The sequence below is a fragment of the Cydia splendana genome, chromosome 7, assembly GCF_910591565.1.
Source record: "Cydia splendana chromosome 7, ilCydSple1.2, whole genome shotgun sequence".
In the NCBI taxonomy this organism is placed as follows: Eukaryota; Metazoa; Arthropoda; class Insecta; order Lepidoptera; family Tortricidae; genus Cydia; species Cydia splendana.
The window spans coordinates 16,328,183-16,349,302 of record NC_085966.1 but is presented as its reverse complement, the minus strand read 5'-3'; the positions used below and the strand labels follow the sequence as shown (position 1 = coordinate 16,349,302).

At 36.9% G+C, this 21,120-nt stretch overlaps 1 protein-coding gene across 1 annotated transcript in view; it reads left to right on the top strand.

Moving 5' to 3' along the window:
* Positions 1 to 21,120, top strand: part of LOC134792383 (acid sphingomyelinase-like phosphodiesterase 3b) — an 88,113-nt gene that overhangs the window by 51,812 nt on the left and 15,181 nt on the right. Inside the window, exons 3-6 of the mRNA XM_063763670.1 lie at positions 14,767 to 14,835; positions 15,789 to 15,948; positions 16,553 to 16,752; positions 18,331 to 18,488. Coding sequence (XP_063619740.1) covers positions 14,767 to 14,835; positions 15,789 to 15,948; positions 16,553 to 16,752; positions 18,331 to 18,488 — 587 coding nt within the window. The remainder of the gene's footprint in view (positions 1 to 14,766; positions 14,836 to 15,788; positions 15,949 to 16,552; positions 16,753 to 18,330; positions 18,489 to 21,120) is intronic.

The following is a 21,120-nucleotide window of genomic DNA, read 5'->3' as shown; positions in this document are numbered from 1 at the left end:
ATATGAATGGTTAGAATGTGCTTCTATGGAATAATCAAGCTTTGTAATAACACTGTCTGTGTGTTTCCAATCGACAGATACATACCTACCGTATCATTAGTTTAGATACCTATATGTATTGTTGTTGTATTAGATTTATATCGACCGGGATATAGACCGTGATTACCTTTTGTTTATTGTATTGTTTTCGAGCTCCCGGTATTTATGCATAAGTCTAGTGAAACTAACGGTGAATTATTAAAAACTGTTATTGTTGTTGGATTCAGTCTTGGCTGGCTGATTCATCATCATAATTTAAGAGCATGGCTCTTCTCGGTGGAGTATGCGCCAGTTTTCGCGGTCCTCGGCCAGGTTCTTCAGGTCCCTCTAAGACACAACATTTGCTTTTGCTTTTAGTTTTTGTGTATAGGTAATTAGGTTTGCTCGTGGTTTTCCTCTTCCTCTTCTAGCTTCGATCTTGTCTTCTAATGTAGTTTTAAAGAAAGTGTCGTGTCTTATCAAGTGACCTTTCATTTTGCCTCGTGTATTGTCTATTTACGTAACTATTAATAATTGTACACACATTACACATAATAATAGGCTTAGTTGTTTCGACGTTATTATGGAACACCATGATACTTAAATAAATATTAACATTCATTCGTAGACCGCTAAAATCATATCTCTCCTTTTGAATTTACCGTAGGCGGGTAGCTTCAAAATAATTATGCGTTATAAACTGAAATACATGTCAAATATTACAGAAAAAGTGATCAAGTCCTCCGGTGGCCGAGCCTGAAATCGAACAGGCGTCTAGAGCTTTTGCGGCTAAAATGATAGGTAATAATTTGATTTCTTCCCTAGTGAACTTAGATTTTTCTGATCGAATTGGAACTCTCTGAATAACAGCCGCATACATCTACTGAAACATAGAGTAATGTATATGTGTATTTATATTTACGTATTAGATGGTTTAAAGAACAGTGGAATGGCAAAACTCTCAGTTTCTCAGTTCACTGTTTTTCTCTAGCTAAATATGCCTGTTAAAAAGCATACTTTGAAACCTGTCAGTCTACAGCAATTGTAATGTCTATACGTTTTCCTTGTCCCATTGTTGACTTTGAATGAGATGCTGGTTTGGGGCCAATGCCATTCATCTGTGTCACCTCGTGGGCCAGCCATCTTGAATAATGTATGTTCCCTGCGAAGTATCATATTCGGGAGAAAACGAATAAGTATACTTTATTTATACACATTTATGGGACACATTTTGTGATTTTAAGTTTCATACTTCATTGGTGCCTAACTCTATATGTACTTATAGTATATTAATCTGCCCTTTAGTTACAGTTTTTATTGTACGCTCTTTATAAATACATAAATTGTGTTTATCCAAAATGTTAGTATGGTTGACGATTATAGTATCCTGCCTTTTTACCATAAATATGCTTAATAGAATTTAAAGGACCACAAGTAAGTGACAAATGCTTTTTTTAGGCTGGAGTAATACTAAAAATATCTAGATTTTATCTGTTTGTCTCGCAATAGTAACAAGAACAGTCTATTAACTTATAACAATATGAAATTATATGTCTTAATATTTAGATTTTTTAATATTGTGTACAGCGAATAATAGTGCACAAACTAACTTCGCACGAGCGTGTAGTAAACCGAACAATAAGTGTAATTGGAAAACTTGGAGTTGGATATGTTCATCAATCAAGTGGTTATTAAGGTACACGCACGCCCTCAGAGGCTCGCAGTGGAAGGGTTACCTACAGGATTTGGTGTGTGTATGTAAAAGGTATACCAAAAAAGAGCACGAATATCGAAAGAGCTTTCTGGGATGCATTTTAATCACGGCTATGGATGGAGTGACATATGCGAGAGGCCTCAACCGGTCTCTACCAGTAAAAAAATACAGCAAGCACTGTCGATTTGCCTTTTGCGCCGTATTGGAGCTTTATAACTTGATCTCTAGGCATATTTAACTACACTAACGGGTCTACCGCGATATATTTTCATTGTTTTTTCTTTGTCTACCCTGAACATTTTTATAAACTAATTTCGGGTAGTTCAGTGTTGTTTTATTTATATCTCCGTTGAAATTTGCTGGGACGTTAGTCTTTCCGTGACCAAAGTTGTGGTAACTCAGCTGAAACTCTATAGAGAATTCGTGAACGTGATCGTGAAATTATATCGCGGTAGACCCGTTAAAGTTTAAAGTGTTATATTGATCTCTAGAGTTGGACTGCGCTAAGTTTTAATGTCAACTGCTGCGTTAAGAATGGCAAGCGTATGATACATGTACGCATTGTCACTGCCAAGGCGGTGCAAACTTAGCGTGGTCAAAGTACATTTGATTTTAACATCATCGTAACTTCGTCGTTCTTACTGTCGCTCGCGACAATACATGCACGGGCAAGTACGATCAAAATACACGATAACTGAATGACACTATTTAGATGTATTTTTTTTTATGTCAGTGCACGTTTGAATTAGCCTTTTATTTATTTAACTTTATGTGTACTCCACCGCAGCCGGGATTAATCTTACCGCTACGCAATGACTACGCATTGAACCTTGATAACGTAATCCAATACAGATTTATGATTTATGAATGTTAAAAATATGATACGAGATAAATATTTTAACCAATGTCAAATTATAGGTAGTATTTTTTTACATAGCTTGGGTACGGTGAGAGCTGTCATCTCAATACATATTTTGCGTTTTAAGACTAATTCTCTATTGTATGGAGATGGCAGCAGTCACCGTACTAGGCGAGCTATAATATAATCACATTGACTTTCAATGCGACATGATTAATACCTACTCTTAAGTACCAACTTATTAGAGCAAAAATTTCCTTATTCATATCAAATGTACACACAACCCTTAAAGCCGCAAAGTGCTTTGATTGACGCCATTCCACGATAAACTTAGTACGTCAGTTCACGCTGGCAAGATAATTGGGGACCATTTTGCGTATACGTGCACGCATGCCGCAGAACTAATACCTCCGCCAAAGCTGAACAAGAATACGTGCCATCATGAAGACAACTTTACTTGATGGCGATGAGGCAGCATTGCGTAGATTCTCGGAGAATAGCAATTTTTTGTGAATAAAGTGCGTGCCAAGAGTGTGTAAGTGGTGGCCAAACATTAATATAATAGAATACCTAACGTACACATTTACTGAGAATCAGATACAATTCATTCGCTTTTAAACCGCGCACGGCATATTGAGGATGACTCACGCTATTATTAGTATTACTTCAGTTTTTAATTTCCATACCAGTCAGCAATCGAACTGGTAAGCATGTAATTACTTAATTACCAGACAGAAGTTTTGGTGGCAAAATAAAGTGATTAACAAAATGAAATATCGACATATGTCTGTTATCTATGTTATCTTAACGTTATACTTTGATATTTATTACGTTTTATAAGAAGATAGCTACCGCGAAATACACAACATGTTCGATATGCACTGTATAGTGCTATTCTACAGTTTACGTTTTAATTTTGCCACATGCCACAAAAACTTCTATGTCTGTTAATTACCTACACTCACTTGAGTGTGAGAGGGTTTGGAAAAGTTGAAATTCATAATGAGATTAAAGTTACGATTTTCTACAGTTAAAAATTTACAGCCATGCTATATAACGCATATACATATCCGTAGCATTAAAATTGCGATATGGTTACACGATTATACACAGATCGCCGAGTAGAAAATGCAATTAAAATTATATGTTTTGATCTACGTTAGGTAGGTATATTATAGGTATATAGTCCTCCTCATTCCTTTCGATGATGGCGATCCTAAATAAACATTATGGACGTTGTTGGCTAACAGTTTGCTTTACCTTAATTACCAAAATAATACACAGTGAATAGTAAACACAAGCTGGAAATAAAAACTGAACACCGAACTGTAGAACTCATTTATTTCGCTAGACAAAAAGCGATTCCGCCTAACAAATCACCTAACCGGTTCTAACCACCATTAATATTATCCGGAGGTGAAACAAAGACTGATTGATTAACTATGTTACCGCTTCGAGAACTTTCTGGAAGGGTTTTGGGCAACTTCAGCACACCACATGTACGCATACTTACCTATTAAGGGACGACTCTCGCTACACCGAACCCGGACCCTGAAATTGAAATATTTGGTTAAGGGGCCCACTGATTAACAGTCCGCCGGACGGTATCGGCCTGTCAGTTGTTCGGAACTGTCAAAATGTTGTTCTAACTGACAGGCCGATACCGTCCGGCGGACTGTTAATCAGTGGGCCCCTTTAAGTGACGATTAGTTATCTTATACGTCGAGGTACGACAACTATGTCATTTTTAAAATGGTTTTACATATCTAGATCAACAGCTGATGTAATTTCCATGAAACTTTATTTTGATAAGTTGATTTTCATCCATCTTATTACACTGTCCTATTTTACTTCTGCACTTAGGTATAGCTTCAAAACAGAACCGTTGTCAGCTTATCATCAGTAACTATAGGCTGTGTCGCGACACTAATGACATGACCTTCTCTAAAATTTCTACATCTTTATATTAAAAAAAAACTTAAAACATTGAATAAAATCGATAATTTCCTCTCGTAGTAAAATTGTAAGTGTAGGCTGTAGAATGTTTTTTGTATAAAATGAAGCTATTTATTAAATAGCTAAACGGTGTTGAACGTTAATACAGTTATTGGTCTCATAAATTCATAAGAGAGGCTCATAGGTGTGAAAAACGCTGTAGTGGCTTTTAGCGTTACTTGCCTACTCATTATCGATTGGCATGGCACACTAGAAAATGTCTTATGACAGACTAAAAAAACTATTATTATAATCTTTTATTAAAGCTGAATATTAGAATAAAATAAAGGCCCCTTAAGAGTAAGTACCTAAATGAAATAAATTTGACCAGTTTAATAACTATAAGTAACTATCATTATATATTTATCATATTATATTGTAACTACATACTACCAACTTCACCTCATGGCGTGTAACACGTTGATCGGTGCTTATGTTTTATAATCGTGCTCGTTAAAATATGTAAATGAGTTTTGTATAGAATCCCTGAATGTTTATCGAATTACGTCAAGTAGGACATGTGCCTATTATTTACATTCAATGCCACGGACTACTCTACTCGTAGCTTCAACAATTACAATCCATTGTCATTTATCACAATCATTTTCATTTTATTCATTCATTGAATCAAAGCATTGCGATTGTGTGATAACAGCGTAATAATTTCCAACACAAAGCTACAGGCTAGAAATCATATTTACGTCAGATTCCTTTGTAAGAAAATCACTTTCCTTGCAAGGAAGAGAAACGAGTCTTTTCTCCCGCGCATTAAAAAACCGCGGTGATTTATTTTTAGTATTCAAGCGGGTCTCGCCATTATTTCTACCGACAGGAGATACATATTTCATTGAAATTTATTAAAATGAGATATGCCACTCTAATCAGTTCAATGACCTCGCTTGCCTTTGCTCGAGGAGGGCTTTAATAACATCACACTGAAATGAAATTTCAGGTTACATGTACCCTAAAAATAATGACGTAACTTATAAAGTGATAATTATGTGGGAATAAAACTGGAAAATGGCTTCATTTATAATACTAATTTGATATTCAACTATGCATGAAATCCATCTCTATCTTTATAATTATAACACTAAATGCAATTATAAGTATCTTTCGTTTCGAATAAAATGTGGAGTTTGAATAAAATAACGTTTGAGACTTATATTCTACGTACCAAAGAGCATGAACCTTTTTACGTGTGATGTGGTTGAAGCGAGAATTTTTAAATTAAGCGCGATACCCAGGTACGATTACATTTAATTTTATTGGAGTCAAAGTTCGCGTGATAAGTTAATAAAATATGCACGGTTCGTTGAGTGATGTTTTAAACTTTTCAAATGTTCGGTTAGGGAAAAAAGGCTGAACAGAAATATTTGAACGAAAGTGCACGTTTTTATTCATTCGCACCTTCAAAACAAATATACATATACGGTAAAAACTCCGTATTAAATAGTATTTTTTGTCAGCAACTTCATCTGCGTGAGATGATGATGATAATGATTAATAAAAACTGTCCATAGGCCTCAAACTATTTCCATAATAAATTTCATCTAAATCGGTTAAGCGGTTTAAGCGTGAAGAGGTAACACAGGCAGACGGACAGACAGAGTTGCTTTCGCATTTATAATATTAGTAGGGGCTAGTAAAAATTCTTCATTCTGCATTTATTGAATGAATTGAACATAGATTTTATAGATTCCTTTATAGGATTCATCGTTGTACCATCACGCTCCGCGATTGTTGCGCAATTTAGGGCCCTAGCTAAATTGGTTGTTCAATACTTACGCTATAGAATTTCCAATTTAGCACGAACCCTAAATGGCATAACGCTCCCGTGTGGTGACTGTACTTGTAACTCACAAATTAATAATTAAACAATTAATCGGCACTAATTACTCGTCACAAAGTGATCAGAAGTAATAAAAGCTCTGAATGCGCTGTACATTTTGACATATTCTGTTACATATAATTATTTAATTTATGCAATTACCATTAATGAAGAACCTGCAACGTTGAACGTATCTTTTTACACTTGAAATAACATCATATTTTGTATGCATACGATATATTTACAAGCTGAATTTTCGAGTAAACTAGACGAATATATATGACTTCAAAGCGAATTGTTTTCGAGTCGATCAAAAATTCAATCACATATTCCATCGATCCCTCCGAAAACAAATTTGTCTCTCGTGTGCGTTATGTTTTTGCAACGCGACGTAACCGGAGTCGTGGCACAGTATAAGGACTACAGACAGTAACCTACCTTTAAACATTTAGGGCCTCTTGCACCAATCACTAACCCGGGGTTAAGCGGTTAAACCTGAAGTTACTATAGTTACCGGTTTAACCGCTTAACTCCGGGTTAGCGGGATGGTGCAAATGGCGCTTAGAAGATCACGTTCGATGTTCAAATCAGAGGCAAAAGCAGCTCGTCCGTCATAATTGAGGTTAACCCAGGCAGCGCAGCATAGTTCCATTTTTATCGCCTGTCACTATGCCCGTCACTTTCGCACTTACATACTTGTTAGAATGTGACAGGCATGGTGACAAGCTATAAAAATGGAACCATGCTGCGCCCGCAGGCGAGCCATGCCCTCTAGTCTTGCGTCGCCATTTGTTTTATGCGCACGGCTCTCGCGAAAACTTTTACTTGAGGGTGCACTACTCTATGTAGGCTTACTCTGGTCGTAGTAATTCGTCGGGATTTATCACAGTTTGCGTTTGCCTGAGACGGAGCAAAAACGTGTGATTAATGAGAGAGCAGGCGGCTGATGAACACGTTACGCATTCAAACACTATGGGGATGTAAAGAAAAATACTGGAAAAGACAGATCTTAGATTGCATCAAAAAACTGTGCACATCTCTATTAATCGTCCCCTTCCGCGATCACCTATTCGTATACAACAATAGATCAGTACATACTTAAGTAGACTGGCCCAAAACTGAATATTATCATTATTCATCAAAGTTGGTGCCCATCACCACATTGAATTTAAACAGGCACGTCAATGAAACCTATCCTGATTCCGGAGTAATATCAAGAATAAATTATTTAGAGTGTTAAGATGGATATAGATCCTTGTGGCTCCATTCCTACGACAATGTTTAGCGTATTTTTCGTAACTTGCTCGTTATTTCTGTGCGAACATTGCCAAAACAGCGCATTTGGCTCACGCCTCTCGCGCATCTTATCTTGGCACTAACCCTTTATCGTTGTAATGTTTAATAAGTACTTAATATCCATATACATATATTTACGTAGCTATAGTATAAAAAAACAAATTCCTAAAAATAAAACTCTTCAACTCAACGCTCAAGTTGCATTCCTAAAGTAATTCATTATTCACTAAGAAAACTAAGCCTAGAACTGGCGCTGTAATCTATTTTAAACAACTTAACTGGCAATAGGCCTGATGACAAATTTTGAAATCCCTTTTATTATTGTCGGTACACTTGTATTGGTTCCGAAAAACACAATATTTCAGCTATACTCATAAGATTTAACATAAATAATTGCATTTTATTATAGCTAGTTTAAAACTCGCGCGAAAACGCCTCGCACGACATTTGTGACGTCACTATTTAGTTGGTGGTAGGGTGGTAGACATTGTTTACATACTTACAGTTACGAATTTCCCTTAAATCCGAATGATATTGTTATTTCAGCACCATATATTACGATTAGGGATGATAAATACATTACAAAAATTTATCACAATAACTCATTTTAGACAAAAACTCTCACACGGTTGCAATTTAAGATGAATTATTTAGATACAAGTAAATTTTGAGTGAAAATCACCGAGCGCCGGTTTTACTTTTTAATTTTTCATTTTTTCTAGTTACGACAGCCAACATGGCAATGATAGTTCCATTCAGCCAAATAATTAAAAAAGTTTGTTTGTGAAATATCGTATTATTTGGCATTTTATTTAGATAATAACAAATAGATATCTCCTTTATATCGTGTAATAATATTTTTTGGACGTAATAAATGTTTAGTGGCGAAATAACATTTTTTTTGCACCTTCCAACTCTTTGGTGAGAACGTATGGATTTCGGTCAATGAGGTTGTCTATGTCTAAGAAATATGTTATAGATTGATGACGTCACTGTTTGGAACGCTTCTGATTGGCGTTTCAGTAATAATGGCCGATTGGAGAATTTTGCAGTTTTATTTTATTGAATATATTAATAATCCTTCAGTTTATACTGAGATTGGGCCATTTTTTAGAATCATATTAACATATATGTTTCTTTGAAACCATTATTTCCGTGATTCTTTGCTACTTGCAACAGGCCTATACTAGGAGGCTGATTCTGTTTTAATAAATTGAGTTGGTTTTCATATTATTTTGATACTACCTTGACAGTGAGCACCAGTGAGCGTTAGCGCCTCACGCCGATAAGTGCTAACGATATGCAATCATTCGGGAGTCGCCTCATAAAGAAGGTCGTATCTAAATGCGATGAAGGAAACCATATTAATAATAAGATCGCTCGGCTTCTCGGAGTCCGGATTCTTCTTCAATTTAATAAATAACTTTACCCTAAAATATTCTGTGGTTATAACGCAAACTGAAAAAAAAAATTGTTTATTTTTACAAATATTTAAGTAGGTACCTAGCGTAAGTATAGGTAGGTACCCCGACTGGGTTAAATGGTCTCAGGTTTGAAAGTCACACGTGCCAAGTATCTAGTACCGTGGTTCAAAAATGTATTAAGTATTATTGCAATAAAGCCATTACAAGTTGTGCAGCTGTTAATTTTAGAGGGCTCGCTTGTGACACGTAGGTTTGAGTTGGACCCACGCCAGCGGCAAAATTTGTGTGTTTAATTTGCATTTCCATGGCGCTAATTTTGGTCTTCTAATTATTTTGTTGTCACTGCGTTGAAATTAACGTAGCGGATATTTCTCACGCCATTTCTGTCGGTTGAGGTAACAGTGGTAAAAATTATCGCTTTCCGGTGTCAGGCCTAAGAGCAACAAGATAGCGAGTAAGGTGCAGGGAGCCCATTTCGAATGCGGGGTCAACTAATCGAAATATCTTCCATGTTTTACATTATTAACTAGAGTCACACACAACACATCTTTTTCGCTATCTGGACATTTATGGCACTCTAGTTAATAATGTAAAACATGGAAGATATTTCGATTAGGTAGTTGAAATTATCCCGCCGTCGAAATGGCACCCCTCCACCTCATTTCAATGTTTTCGGCGTTCTCGGTATATATTTATCTATCAATAATCTTAAAATTGATGATAATAAGGTAACATTTTATTTAAGGAAATTATCCCGCAGTCGAAATTGCTCCCCTGCACCTAATTTCAATGTTTTCCGCGTTCGCGGTCTATATTTATCCTTCAATAATTTTAAAATTGATGATAATAAGGCAACATATTATTTAAGTTACCTAATTAAATTAATACAATGTTATTATGGTGCCGCAAGCGGTGGTGGCCGAGTGGATATGACGCCCGACTTTCAATCCGGAGGTCGCGGGTTCAAATCCTGGCTCGTACCAATGAGATTTTCGGAACTTATGTACGAAATATCATTTGATATTTACCGCTAGCTTTTCGGTGAAGGAAAACATCGTGAGGAAACCTGCACACATCTGCGAAGAAATTCAAAGGTGTATGTGAAGTCCCCAATCCGCATTGGGCTAGCGTGGGGACTATAGCCCAAGCCCTCTCGCGCATGAGAGGAGGCCTGTGCCCAGCAGTGGGACGTATATAGGCTGAATTATTAATGTTATTATTTTGAATCCAACTTATAACTAACCCTATAACAAAACTGTCAAACGAAATGAATGGTTAAAATAACAAGATTTTGTTTTGTGACGCCAATATCTTTCATGCTGTACCATTTATTTATTTACTAACAATATATTTACACGGCATTACAGACAAGCCAATACACCAAGAAATTAAACATTGCAAAATACACAGCACAGTATACAAACACATGAAATATATCCTGTCACCCATCAACTCGCAGAAGTTTAGACATTCACGGCACACAGTCGCCCATCTCCAAGCAAACAAGTCACATTCAGGTGCCGATGTCAGGAGCGCATTGAGCAGCGTCAGCGCACGATTCCTATGCGACACCGTGCGCGCCGCCGGCACTGCCAGCAGTGGACGCGCTCGCGGCCTCAAAGTGATTTTTGGCAAGTCCGGGACATACGGCTCGATTCGGAAAATGAATTAGATTTCTACTAGACTTCAACAAGTTACGATACGGATAATTTAAAGATATTTGTAAGATAGATATGTCAAATTTGACGTTTCCGCGATTCTGGAGGTCCTCTTGAACGATTTTGACAAGTTATGACTTAGATATCCAAGTCACATCTAGTCGATATCTAATGTAGATCTAGTTGATCTCTAAATCGTCTCAAGATCTTGTGATTATCTCGAAATCCGAATAGGTCTGATACAGCCGTAAAACTCGAGCCACAAGCTCCGGGCAGTCGGACACACCACGCAGTATGCGACAAGAAATGGTCATCAATTCACCATCATCATGTGATTGTTTTACGATGTGCCTGCTATCTAGATAGGAATACCTACGAATACGTTGCTCTCATCGATCTGCCGTATGTCTTTCCCATCACGGAACAATGGTGTTCCGGACCTTTGGGAGGCGTGCGCGGAGCCGAAGCCAACACGTAGAGGCCCTTTTGACACTTTAATGAAATGTAAGGGGTACACCGAGCGGAGGCTGCCCTTGCCCGTGTCATGGGACGCACGCAGAGGCAGCACCCGCCAGGGTGTAAGGACTATTGAGAGTTGATGGAATCTAAAATGAACTAGGTTATTGGGTGAAAGCGATGGACTAAGAACTGAGCTATGGGGTAAAAAACCGGACGCCTGCCTAATAAAACGGTATGCAATTTTATTTCCGGCAGACGGTGACTCGCCCTCACAAGATGGGCCCCCACAAAAAGCGACAGCCGTATTATTATTATAAGGCACATTCGTGATATATTATGCCTAGTAGGAATTTCATGATCAGGCGGATTTTACGATCGGCCGACGACATATTATTATACTCGTAGATTACATTGCGTTGTTTTAGAGACAAGTGCCTAACGAGTATTCTTGAATCTGTAGAAAATATATGCGATCGCGATGAATAATAGTTTATTGCCATTGAACATTCCTCTCTAAAAACGGCTCCCGAAAATAAATTGAATTTGGACTGAATCGCTGATATGCGGAGCCGTCTCTTCCAGATTCCCGACATCGACGCATTCGAGTACGAAAAGTTATATCCCGCAGAATTCGACTTGCGAAATAAATTAGACAAGAGATTTGTATTGCGCCGGATTAAATTGTCTTAATTTATTATACGGCTACCCAAGTGCGCCTTAATGGGTAATGTAGGCGTCAGAAAAGTGGGATTGCTCAGGGAGTTTTGTATTTTTATATTTGTGTAATGGGATGGATCTGAGTATAGTGCTTTCTTTTACAAACGATAGGAGACAATAGGAATTGATGTGGGGGTGTTCTGTAATGAAGTGCTACTTGGAAAGGCAGGTTACAAAGTGAAGTTATTTTTATGTTGCTGTTATTATGGCTTATTAAATAAATCAAAAATTGTTCTGAGTGAATGAGTTTAAAACTGCTATTTATTTAATAATAACGTGGCTCATTATAAATATGTACCTCCTTATTGGTAGATATTACTAAAATTAATTTCCCCTTTAGTTTAACTCTGAAAACATAAAACGTCAAACTGTTTACAGACAGTTATCAGATTACCTGACTGAACAAACTGGGAGGCGCTAATCTAATGACGAGGAGAATTTGCATAATTATAAGGTAAACGTTTCAATATTTAATTGACAACACGATTTAAGATACCAGTATAAGATACCAGTAGTGTCAAGTACTAGGACTCATACCTCACCATTTCATACATTAATACATAAATTGAGCTATAGTGTGATTGAATATGTAGTAGTTTATGTGACTGTTACATAACGGTAAGGGGTCATCCATTAACTACGTCACACGAATTTCTGGGTTTTTTGACCCCTCCCCCCCCCCCTTGTCACATTTGGTCACATTTGGCAAACCCCTCCCCCCTAGTGTGACGTCACATTTTTTCTACGAAATCGCCAAATCGAATTAAGTAAGTACCTAAGTATTATTAATATTTTATCAAAATATTTTTGAAGATATAAATATTAGTAATTTTATAACCCAAAACTGCTTAGGAAAGAAAATTAAAAGAATAAAAACGATTATAGTTTTAAAAACTTGTTATTTAAATGTACAGCGAATAAAATAATTTAAAAAAAAAATTCGGGTACTGATGAAGTTAAAGTGACGTCACAAAGTTTGTGTCTCCCCCCTCCCCCATGTCACAATATGTCACATTTTCTTGACCCCCTCCCTCCCCCTAAACGTGTGACGTAATTAATGGATGACCCCTAATTACATACAATAGGCCTGTTGCAAGTAACAAAGAATCACGAAAATAATGGTTTCAAAGAAACATATATGTTAATATGATTCAGAAAAATGGCCCAATCTCAGTATAAACTGAAGGATTATTAATATATTCAATAAAATAAAACTGCAAAATTCTCCAATCGGCCATTATTACTGAAACGCCAATCAGAAGCGTTCAAAACAGTGACGTCATCAATCCATAACATATTTCTTAGAGCAACATAGACAACCTCATTGACCGAAATCCATACGTTCTCACCAAAGAGTTCGAAGGTGCAAAAAAAATGTTATTTCGCCACTAAACATTTATTACGTCCAAAAAATATTATTACACGATATAAAGGAGATATCTATTTGTTATTATCTAAATAAAATGCTAAATAATACGATATTACACCAACAAACTTTTTTAATTATTTGGCTGAATGCAACTATCATTGCCATGTTGGCTGTCGTAACTAGAAAAAATTTAAAATTAAAACCGGCGCTCGGTGATTTTCACTCAAAATTTACACGTATCAAAATAATTCATCTTAAATTGCAACCGTGTGAGAGTTTTTGTGTAAAATGAGTTATTGTGATACATTTTTGTAATGTATTTATCATCCCTAATCGTAATATATGGTGCTGAATTAACAATATCATTCGGATTGAAGGGAAATTCGTAACTGTAAGTATGTAAACAATGTCTACCACCCTACCACCAACTAAATTGTGACGTCACAAATGTCGTGTGAGGCGTTTTCGCGCGAGTTTTAAACTAGCTATAATAAAATGCAATTATTTATGTTAAATCTTACGAGTATAGCTGAAATATTGTGTTTTTCGGAACCAATACAAGTGTACCGACAATAATAAAAGGGATTACAAAAGCTGTCATCAGGCCTATTACTTACACTGCTTTATCAACACACATTATTATTATGTTCTCTATAAGTCGTTTAGTTATGACCGTTCAGGCGTTCATGTTACGACCCGCCATTGTAGAATTTGATCACACATTGAATACCTAATAGGTACATAATCTCGACTGATAGTAGAAACGAACTAAATTAAATTCCGTTGCTTTTAGATATGTTCGAAATTAGGATGTCACTGTTACGCAGCGAATAATAAATTTGTAGTAACAAAACAGTTTATCTTTATGCTGGCCATAATTTGCGGCTTTTGTTCGCATCATAGAGGGTTTATATTATGTATACAAGTACTTCTGAGAAAGTTACATTTTGAACAATAAAAGTACTCTTTTCCCTTGGCTTGCTAGTCTTGCTACCAAAGTTTTTCTCCTGAGTCAGTATCAAATTAACTTTAAGAAGCTTGGTAAGAAAACGGCTGAGCTACCGGAGATATCAATTAGAAAACTGTGATTAAAAACAAGCAAATCACTTGAGAAACTTTAACCCGAGTACAGTTTTTTCGTGAAATACCTCCCTCCTTTTTCAACCACATTTTAAAAATATAGGTTAATACGTCTCTTGCGTTATAATAAGGAATCTAATGATAGTAATGATACCTCATTTATATGCACTTCAAAAATCATAACCTTTTCCGTAGTCGGCTAAAAAGGTTTCAATTTTTTGTACATAAAACGGGGCCCAATTCTTACAATGCTTTTAAGATATCACTGCGCTACGATACCGATCTGTCAGTGTCAAAACTCGTAGGTATATAATAAATTGGTAACGGTTATGTTTGTTTGTTGCAGGTTATTTTTGGCACATCACGGACTTCCATTATGATCCGCTATACACATCACAAGGCGACACTAGAAGACGTAGGTATAAAGTGTACTACATAGGTATAACATTTATGTAATTAAACAAATACGGTATGAATGTATCGTCAAATCGTGATCAAAAGTTAATTTGCCATTACCTAACTTCAGAGGGGCTACCGCGAAAACCGAAATTCGCAAATTGCGGGGATCTTTCTTTCTTACTCCAATAATGAAGGCGTAATTAGAGTGACAGACAAAAATGCCCGCAATTTGCGAACTTCGATTTTCGCGGTTATAGCCCAGAGACTATTACACGGATAGGTTAGTATAGATTGGTATAGATAAACAAAGATAATTTGAAATAGAGGAATATTGGCAAAGTAAATTATCAGTCGAGAGTAGGCCAAATACATGACGCCATCGCTCGAAAAGATGGCACCATACCTTTGGCCTTTGGCCCGTGCATGAACTATAGGGGGCAGCATAGGAGCCGTCAGATTTTTAGCGCGAGGCGTAAATGTGTCGTTTATGATTCCGATGTAGCCCACAAGATGGCAGAACCTACTATGCACAAGGAAATGTACCGACGAGAACGGTAGATGGTAGCACTTGCTTTGGCAATGTACATGTGCACATATGTTTCCGATTCAGGCCACAAGATGGCAGACCCTCCAACGCGCACGGTCCCTATCGTCAAGTCGATGTCGATACTCTTTGACATTTAACTTTAACACATAATGTATCAGTGAAAAAATAAGGATCAAAGTCAAATGGCGTTCTAAAAGTGTTCATCATTTATGTCGTAAATTGTACTAAGTACATAATTTACTTTGACAATATTCCTCTAGTGTAAATTCGCTTTGGTATAGCTAAGAATGTAATGGATATAACTAAAATCGATGTCTTAACTAAACTAAAGAAAAGCTGACAAGCTCTCCTGTGGCCGATGCCATATTCGAACCGGCCTGCGGTTCTTACTTTCACAACCAAAAGACCATATTATTATTCAGATTGCCGTCGAGCAGATGAGCGCGGCAGTTCGGGGCACCACCGCGCGCTGGGCCGCTTCGGTGACTACTCGTGCGACAGCTCGCTGGAGCTGATCGAATCGGCCGCACGCCACATGCGCACGCGACACTCTGAGAACGTCGAGTTCGTGCTATGGACTGGGTATGTTTTTGGAACTAAGATGGTTTTAACCCCTTTATTACACCCTGGAGGTCAGAAACAACGTCCCTTTTTACCCTTTTTGTATTTTTATAACAAGACTTAATAGGGCGTCATGACGCTTGAACTCACTATCTTGACTATTTTGTGCTCTTTGAAGGAACTTAATTACAGTGGTATTAGGCAGATTAGGTAGTGGCCAATCGAACTGTAATTTTGCTATCAGCAATATAGAAACAGGGTTTAGTAATAATTTTTTAAACAGTTTTAAACATATGAGATATACCTACACAGATGTAAATTTTGTTCGTCACAAATACTTATAAAATATGTTTGGCCTTGGAGCTGATTTGCCAATGTTCCGAATTTTTGCAATAGGTGGTACACTTTCTTTAAAAGGTATAAAAAATAGGCATACAGTAATGACGTACTGTATGTATTCAAAATTTCCTAGTATACCAAATAATACCTAGCATAAAAAACAAACAGCTATTTGGTAGAGAATTACTGTTTTTTTCAACCAAGCTATGTTTGACATAAGTAGTTGGTAGGTAATGTTGAGAGAGTTTAGAGAAAAGGATTTTTTAAGTAAAAATTATTCCCACAGTGACATCATAGCGTCCCGGTACGGCAGCGACGAAGAGCGATACCAGGCCATCAGGAACATGACGGACCTGATGGGCAGGACCTTCAGCTCGCACTTCGTGTTCCCAGTGCTGGGTCATCTGGACCCGGCGCCGTCGGAGAACCTGACCAACCTCTGGGGCCATTGGTTGCCGCTAGAGGCTTTGCAGACTTTTAAGATTGGTACGCTGATTGAGACTATGGTTAGAAATTAATTTAATGTACATTGCAATTGAGGAAAATGAACAGGCATCTCCTCTACTAATACACAAAAAGTATTGGTAGCCTAGCGTTAAGAGCGTGCGACTTACAATCCGGAGTTCGTGGGTTCAAACCCAGGCTCGTACTAATCAGTTTTTTTGGGATGTATGTACGACATATTATTTGATAATTACAGTTTCGTCACGCGTATTTATATAACTGCAACTGATATTAATTAGATCACGCTATCACGTAGATACGTGATAGCGCGTAGCGTGATCAAATAACAATTACTGGTTCTATCAATCGCGCGATGTTAAAAAGTTACTTTTGCTTTATCACGTCGATATTCACATACAATACGTACAACCCTGTGTACTTTATAATGTTATTATTATAGTATGTAAACACCTTGTAATACCATGGTTGGCATTCAATAAATGAAATGAAATGAAATGAAACCCTACCTTCCTACTTTACTTTTCTCCATCTTTTAGATGGTGATAAGTAATAGCCAAAAATCTACGGCTGAAGTCATTTTGCATATAAATGGACTCGCTTTATCATACAAGGAGTGAAAGGGGTTTCAACACACAATGATTTAGCCAACGTCTATCTACGCTTGCGCGAACCGAAGACGCAAAAAGTAGATTCCATTAAAGTCAGCATGAATCGATTCAGAGTTATATCTGAATCTTGCCTGCCTAAGTTTTATCCAATTAACCTCTATTCATTTGGCTATTCGGCATGAGGGTTCAATTTTTAAATGATTTTGGAACTTTAATATAATTCGATTTTTTCCTGCTTGCGGGAAGGGTTTACGGTTAATCTGAATGGATGTATTGGATAACCCGTATGTCAAAATCGTTAAAAGACCTAGAAGTGAAATATAAAAGAAGAAGTGAATAAAGTTTTTATTTCGCAATGATTGTACGGTCTATATTTTTCTTTGTCCATTAAACCATCTCCCAACATTATAAGGATAAAATAAAATGTGTATATTAATTGGACCCTAGTTGGATTAGATTTTGAAAAGTATCCGGCTAATCTTTTGGCTATATATAAGCAAAGACATATGTAACTTCGTATAAGACGAATAAAGTCTAAGGAAAAAACGTGCCTCGGAATTCAAGTAAAAGTCATTCTCGAATAGGTGGCGCACACACCTTTAGCCTATCCTCGGCTAGATGGCGTAACGACACCGTTTCATATTTAACAATTTTAACACATAGATATCAGTGAATGAACATGGATCAAAATGATATAAAAATTATAAAATCATTTATCCATATATATACATTTTTTGATAACTTTATACGTTTTCATTTTGAGTTTTAGTCGTGTGTTGATAGATGGCAGTAAATTTACAGTGACTACAAAATTTACAATGACAGGATCCCTCTATACTATCTTAACCCTTCGTGCGCGAGTCCGACTCGCACTTGCCCGGTTTTTTTTTGTCAAATATTTTGAACAGTGTTAATATTTTTAATATGGTTAGTACTTATGTACCCTATTTGAACGTACTCGGTTTGTTAACTGTGTGATAATTGTCTACAGGTGGCTACTATACAATAGAGCAGTCACATAGCAAGCTTAGGATAGTTGCATTGAACACCAACCTGTTCAGTGTTCGGGAATCGAACGGCGGACCCGCCCAGGCGCAGTGGGACTGGCTGAACGCTGTACTCGAGAAGGCTGCGTCTCATAGTGAAATGGTGAGTGATATATATGCGTTAAAACCAATGTTTTGACCAAAATAACTCTCACCTTACAATTAAAGTTTAGGAAAAAACAACAATGCCTTATTTTTAACTACAAATTCATCCTCACAATAATTGACCGAAGCGAAGCGAAGGTCTACGTTTTGACTCGGGCATTTTGCTTTCGTATGTCCGGATGTTCTCCTCTACAGGTCGCAATTCTTAACCGATTCTCGTGAAATTTTGTGACCGAATTTTATGACTAAATAAAATTTTTTTGTCAATCCGGTTTTTGGAAATTTTTGAAAATGGCGGAGTCGTGATACCTGGCGCCTAAACAAATAGTCGTATCGATATCATAAGAGTTTTTTCTTTTTGAGACATGTTTACAGAGTTAATAGCAAAAAATGCAGAAAAAAATTATCGCTGGTTTAGGCGGTATTTAGATATTTAGTTTTGTATTTCCGGATGTTCTCCTCTACAGGTCGCAATTCTTAACCGATTCTCATGAAATTTTGTGACCAGATTCTATGACTAAATAAAATTTTTTTGTCAATCCGGTTTTTGGAAATTTTTAAAAATGGCGGAGTCGTGATATCTGTCGCCTAAACAAATAGTCGTATCGATATCATAAGAGTTTTTTCTTTTTGATATATGTTTATAGATTAAATGGCCAAAAATTCAGAAAATTTGTATCACTGGTTTCGGCGGTATTTAGATATTTAGTTTTTACTTGAGAATGAGTAGCTAAATTTCGTCAGCTTTAGTAAGAACTATCATGGCGCATTTTGCAAACGTTCGCTTTTTTGTTTGCATAGGGAGGTCCCTGGTTCCATCCCCAGTAATTGTATGCTGCTACATAACTTTTTGTATGTTTTTATACTTAAATTTCGTATCAATTGTTGTTTTTTATTTAATTTTTTTATTTTGAAAAAATGAAAAAAATCGTATTTTTTATTTATCAAGCGCGGGCTAAGCGCATTCGTTTATTTTTTGCAACAGATGATGGCTTTTTGCGCTTTAAAGAAAATTTGATTCTTGAATAAACGGCGCCATACCTTTGGCCTATGCTCGTCTAGATGGCGACACCATTTTATATTTAACAATTTTTACTCATATCAGTAAAAGAACATGGGTCAAAATCATATGGCGTTCTAAAAAAAAAAATCATTTATCCATACATATATACATTTATTGATTTTTTTTTTCATTTTCATTTTAATCCTGTATCGAAAGATGGCAGTAAATTTACTGTGACTACAAAATTTAGTATGACAATAACCCTCTACTACATATAGGGACCGTGCGCGTTGGAGGGTCTGCCATCTTGTGGCCTGAATCGGAAACATGTACATTGCCAAAACAAGTTCTACCATCTACCGTTCTTGTAGGTACGTTTCCTTATGCATAGTAGGTTCTGTCATCTTGTGGGCTACATCGGAAGCATAAACGTCACATTTACGCCTCACGCCAAAAATCTGACGGCTCCTATGCTACCCCCTATAGTTCACGCACGCCCACTATAGGGACCGTGCGCGTTGGAGGGCCTGCCATCTTGTGGCCTGAATCGGAAACATATGTGCACATGTACATTGCCAAAGCAAGTGCTACCATCTACCGTTCTCGTAAGTACGTTTCCTTGTAGATAGTAGGTTCTGCCATCTCGTGGGCTACTACATCGGAATCATAAACTACACATCTACGCTTCGCGCCAAAGATCTGACGGCTCCTGTGCTGCCCCCTATAGTTCATGCACGTCCCCTATACACTTTATTCTCTTTAGATTAGATATTTAAATTCTTACTCGAGAATAAGTAACCAAATTTCGTCAGCTCATCTAAATGCTATCATAGCGCAGATGGATGGAGTTTCTGTTTGAACATTTTTTAGCGGCTTTAGTTCAAGGGCATGGCTGTTCCAGGAGTCAATTTCCACTTACGTTTATAGCATGGGCGGTCACCATCCATAAATCACAGGGGTTAACATTGCCTAGGGCTAGAACTAGCTGTAGGTTGCTCGTACGTTGCGCTTTCCCGGGCTCAAAGTCTAACTAACAATAATGTTAGTTAGATAATAATGTTAGTTAGACTTTGAGCCTTTTAATTTGGATCGCCTCGCTAAAATGGCCCATAATTTCCGCAAATCATTTTTTCTTCGAGGCAATTACTCCGTTCTCATTTTTTCCCAATGGAATTTCTTCGCTCTATTTAGTTTTTCGTGTACATTTTTTCATAAACGAAATTTTCCTTTTCTCAATTTATTCCCTTTTCTTTTTAATCCCAGTAGTAGTTAAAATAACCAGTAGGTTTTTTTTTCACTAACTAAATATTCTCTATCTCCATATTTTCCCTTTTTTTTAATGCTAGTGGTAAAAATAACCAGGTTTTTTTCAAATAGGTAGGTTAGGGTTATTTTTTTTGATGACCCTATAAACGAAACTGCTCCCAGAGATAGGTAGGTTAGGGTTATTTTTTTTTGATGACCCTAAAAACGAAACTGCTCCCAGAGATAGGTAGGTTAGGGTTATTTTTTTTTTGATGACCCTAAAAACGAATCTGCTCCCAGAGATAGGTATGGTTAGAGTTATTGGCTGACAGCGTTTGGTTTTTTACTTGTAGTTTTTTAGATTATGTTTTTAATTTAGTGT